The sequence below is a fragment of the Nansenia antarctica genome, assembly GCF_963989245.1.
Source record: "Nansenia antarctica genome assembly, chromosome: 8".
Lineage (NCBI taxonomy): Eukaryota > Metazoa > Chordata > Actinopteri > Argentiniformes > Microstomatidae > Nansenia > Nansenia antarctica.
Window position 1 is genome coordinate 53921279 of NC_137678.1, and position 4367 is coordinate 53925645.

At 47.3% G+C, this 4367-nt stretch overlaps 1 protein-coding gene across 1 annotated transcript in view; it reads right to left on the reverse strand.

Annotated features, from left to right (window-relative positions):
• Window positions 1-4367, reverse strand: part of LOC308164418 (ELKS/Rab6-interacting/CAST family member 1-like) — an 84652-nt gene that overhangs the window by 28887 nt on the left and 51398 nt on the right. The window contains exon 14 of the mRNA XM_080538519.1: window positions 4256-4363. Coding sequence (XP_080394645.1) covers window positions 4256-4363 — 108 coding nt within the window. The remainder of the gene's footprint in view (window positions 1-4255; window positions 4364-4367) is intronic.

Below are 4367 nucleotides of genomic sequence, written 5' to 3' on the forward strand. Positions count from 1 at the left end.
GTTTCAGAGGAAGACGAGTGAGAGATCATCTGTGTCTGATAAGCTCTCTGTGAGACCGCGGTCTGTGGTGTGTGTGTGTGTATGTGTGTGCGTTATACCGTATACCACAGTTTTTGAAAATAGAAACGGTATTTGTCAATACCGTCATAAAACCGCCCTAAAACACGCCTTAAGAGCATTTGTCCAGCGTCACTGTCTGTGGTTGAAGATGCTATAGAAAGTGATGACAGAACATTTAGTAAACAATGTAATTTGTCAAATAACCCTAAGCCTAAAAATAAGAACGTGTCACGTGACAGCTTCTCCTCAGAATGGACCTGGATGCTATAGGTCAGGGGTCACCAACTACATTTGTCCAAGGGCCAGAATTTTTCGAAGCATACACTGTGGCCGGACATATATATATTTATTTAATTTTTGGGCATAATTAGCATATTATTGTTTAATATTTGTACTTTCTTACAAAATGTATGTTATTAATGGCTTATTATAAATGTTAACAGACTCCTGACACAGTGACACCTATACTGCAGCCAGCCACCAGGGGGCGATCAAGATATTTTGGCTTCACTTCATTGTAATCATTTTCAGCTATCAATCAAGCAAAATGGGAGAGAGAAACGTGAAGCGTAAAATTGACGTGAAAAAACGCAGCTTTAATGAGGACTGGACTGACAAGCACGCATTCATCTTGCCAACATTTAGTAACGCAAAACCTGTATGCCTCATCTGCACTGAAACGGTAGCTGTTGAAAAACAATACAATCTTCGCCGTTACAATTATACAAGGCGTGCAGCTTTCAGAGAATCATACCCTGAGAAGTCATATCCTGAGACCCATTGCAGAAAAATTGCAAGCTTAAAAGTTGGATATGGACATGCCAATGGAATTATTAGCAGAACGTTATCTGAACGAGAGGGCAACTAGTGCATCTCTCCGGGCTGTCTGGGTTCTACGAGCATAACAAGACATTTACCTCATAATATTTTTGACTGAGAAGTTAGTTTAAGTCACTGTAATGTGCATGTGAAAAAATTGCCTATAACACGAAATGTTAAACAAACAAAAAAAACACGAAATGTTAAATGAGAGCTATGAGTTTGTCCCCATTCTTGCATGCGAATAGGCGCTACGTCTGCCGCATTCCATTTAAAAGACGGGAATTAGTTTCAGCTTTGCTACTGCTATTTAGAAGCAAGGTTGCAGCTTTGTGAATGAGTTAGGTCTGAATCCTCCTGCATTGAAAGAACCATAATTCATATTATGAATCTATGCTATGGCCGCATTCGTAAATTCGCTCTGAGAGAGTCAGAGCGTCCTCGTGAATGCCTCTAGTCCAATCAAATTACTTGGTTCCATGATGACGCTGAATCCAGTGTGCAGACGAATTTATGAACGCGGCCTATATGTTCTAAACGGTATTTCCGTCCTCACATTTTCATATTAAAAAAACATAAATATTCCACGGGCCCGATGGGAAGCTTTGGTGGGCCGCATGCGGCCCGGAGGCCGCCTATTGGTGATCCATGCTATGTTAGGTTGTGCTTTTCATTTCATTAATTTGTAATGGACTGTAGCCCATAGATTTGTTGTTAATTTCATTCCGTTTTTTATTTTATTTTATTTTTTACCTTTATTTGACCAGATAAAATCAGTTGAGAATAAATTCTCATTTTCAATGATGATCTGGCCAAGAGGCCCCGACTATAATAACAACAAACATATGAACAGAAGTCCTCAGGGTCAACATCAAACAATACATACAATACATAAGAACGGCAAAGACAGTGAAGATATATAAATAAAAACAAATAAAAACAAAGTCAACTAACCTGGTTGACAGACACCAGAATATTAATGTCATGTCCTTGCACTATTTTTTATTTAGGCCTATAGGCTACCCGCTGTATTTGCACTCAAACTTTATAGTAGTAGCTTTATAGATGTTGTTAATGTTGTTAACATTTGCTACTCTGTTTCTGACGTTGTTCAGAGAATAAAACTGGAACATGCATCACATGTTTGTTGTTGTGTGAAAATAATAATGATACAGTCATGAAACTGTAAACCGTGGTTAAAATTGGGGACGCTTTAACAGTGTTAGAAATTCAAGACCGCCCAACCCTAACACACACACCTTGATCTAATGTTTGAAGAGAGGTTTTGTCCCCCAGGGAGAGGCATACACTGGTACTTCTGAAGACCAGGAATCTCCCCCCATCATCCCTCACACACACACACACACACACACACACACACACACACACACACACACACACACAGCCCCAATAAAAAGCCCTTAGAAGTCTATCAGAGACAGAGAGCAGCAGATGTGATCCTCCTCTCTCCTTTCACTTCCTCTGCAGACCCACCTTCTCTCTCTCTCTGTCCCTCTCTCTCTCTGTCCCCATCTCCTCTCTCTCTCTCTCTCTGTCTCTGTCTCTGTCTCTCTCTCTCTCGCTGTCTCCCTCTCTCTCTCTCTCTCTCTCTCTCTCTCTCTCTCTCTCTCTCTCTCTCTCTCTCTCTCTCTCTATTTGTTCCTCTCTCTCTCTCTGTCTCTCTCTCTCTGTCCCCCCCCCTCTCTCTCTCTCTCTCTGGCCATGCATGAGCCAGTTACATGTGCACCTCCCGGACTCCTCCCCCACCCCCACCCACCCGGCATCTCCCCCCTCTCTCTCCCCCCTCCCCTCCCCGCCCCTGGTGAGCCATAAAACACTTCCGTTTGAGTCTTTTAAATCACTCTTTTATATCACTCTTTTATATCACTCTTTTATGAGGCCCATAAATACGTTCTCAAGCTCCCAGCACTTCTGGTTCATTACCTCTACTCTGTCACCTGTCAGGGGTGTGTGTGTGTGTGTATGTGTGTGTGAGGCTGTGGTCAGCTCTAGACAGCATGCTGGGTCCCCAGGGTGAGTAACCACACAGCTGTTACCATCACTATCGCTACTTTTTCCACTTGCACATCCACTCCATCTTACTCTCTCCTTCCCTCCCTCAGTCTCTCTCTCTCTCTCTCCCTCCATCCCTCCCTCCCTCCATCCTTCCCTCCCTCCCTCCATCCATTCTTCCCTCCCTCCCCCTCCCTCCCTCCTTCCCTCCCTCCCTCCCTCCCTCCCCCCTCCCTCCATCCTTCCCTCCCTGCCCCATCCCTCCATCCTTCCCCCCATCCATCTCCTTCATGTTCAGAGGCAACTCTCTTGATATCTTCAATCTGTCGATATTAAATCTTTTAGGGTGGTGGGGGTGCAAAGAGGGGGGCCAAAGGGCAGAGGGAGGGGGCAGACAGGGGGTGGGGAGGCAGAGAGGGCGGGTAGAGAGGGGGGGCAGTGTGTCTCAAGTTTAAAGGATCTAGGATGAAGGAGCACATCGGGGGGCGGGGGGTGGAGGGGTGGGGGGGTGGAGTGTCTCAGAGGCTCAGATTAACAGTTGCTCTCCTCTATGAGTTCATTCAAACCACACACACACACACACACACACACACACACACACACACAGAGCATCCTTGACCAGGGTCGAGGGCAGCGTCCAAACCAACCATATAAACACAAAGACAACACAGAACACACACAGGATGAGGGGGTGGTGGAAGAGAGGAGGAGAGGAGGAGAGAGGAGGAGAAGAAGAGAGGATGAGGGGGTGGTGGAAGAGAGGAGGAGAGGAGGAGAAGAAGAGAGGATGAGGGGGTGGTGGAAGAGAGGAGGAGAGGAGGAGAAGAAGAGAGGATGAGGGGGTGGTGGAAGAGAGGAGGAGAGAGGAGAAGAAGAGAGGATGAGGGGGTGGTGGAAGAGAGGAGGAGAGGAGGAGAAGAAGAGAGGATGAGGGGGTGGTGGAAGAGCGGAGGAGAGGAGGAGAAGAAGAGAGGATGAGGGGGTGGTGGAAGAGCGGAGGAGAGGAGGAGAAGAAGAGAGGATGAGGGGGTGGTGGAAGAGAGGAGGAGAGGAGGAGAAGAAGAGAGGATGAGGGGGTGGTGGAAGAGAGGAGGAGAGGAGGAGAGAAGAGAGGACGAGGGGGTGGTGGAAGAGAGAGGAGAGGAGGAGAGCTAAACAGTGAAAACAGACCAAACCACAACAAAGCTGAGCAGCAGTGACATTACTGTCCCATCGCTCCCTCTCTCTCCCTTTTCTCCCTCCCTTTCTCTGTCTCCATGCCCCCCCCCCCCCCCCCTCACCTGGACCAGCAGGGAGGAGGTGTTGAGGTTGTGTGTGTGTGTGTGTGTGTGTGTGTGTGTGTAAGTGTGTGTGTGTGTGGTACCTGGACCAGTAGAGAGGAGGTGTTGAGGTGGTCCTCCCTCCTCTGCGCCTCCTCCAGCAGCTGTGACGTCCTGCTCTGCTCCTGCTGTTCCTGCTGCCTCAGGCTCGATGCC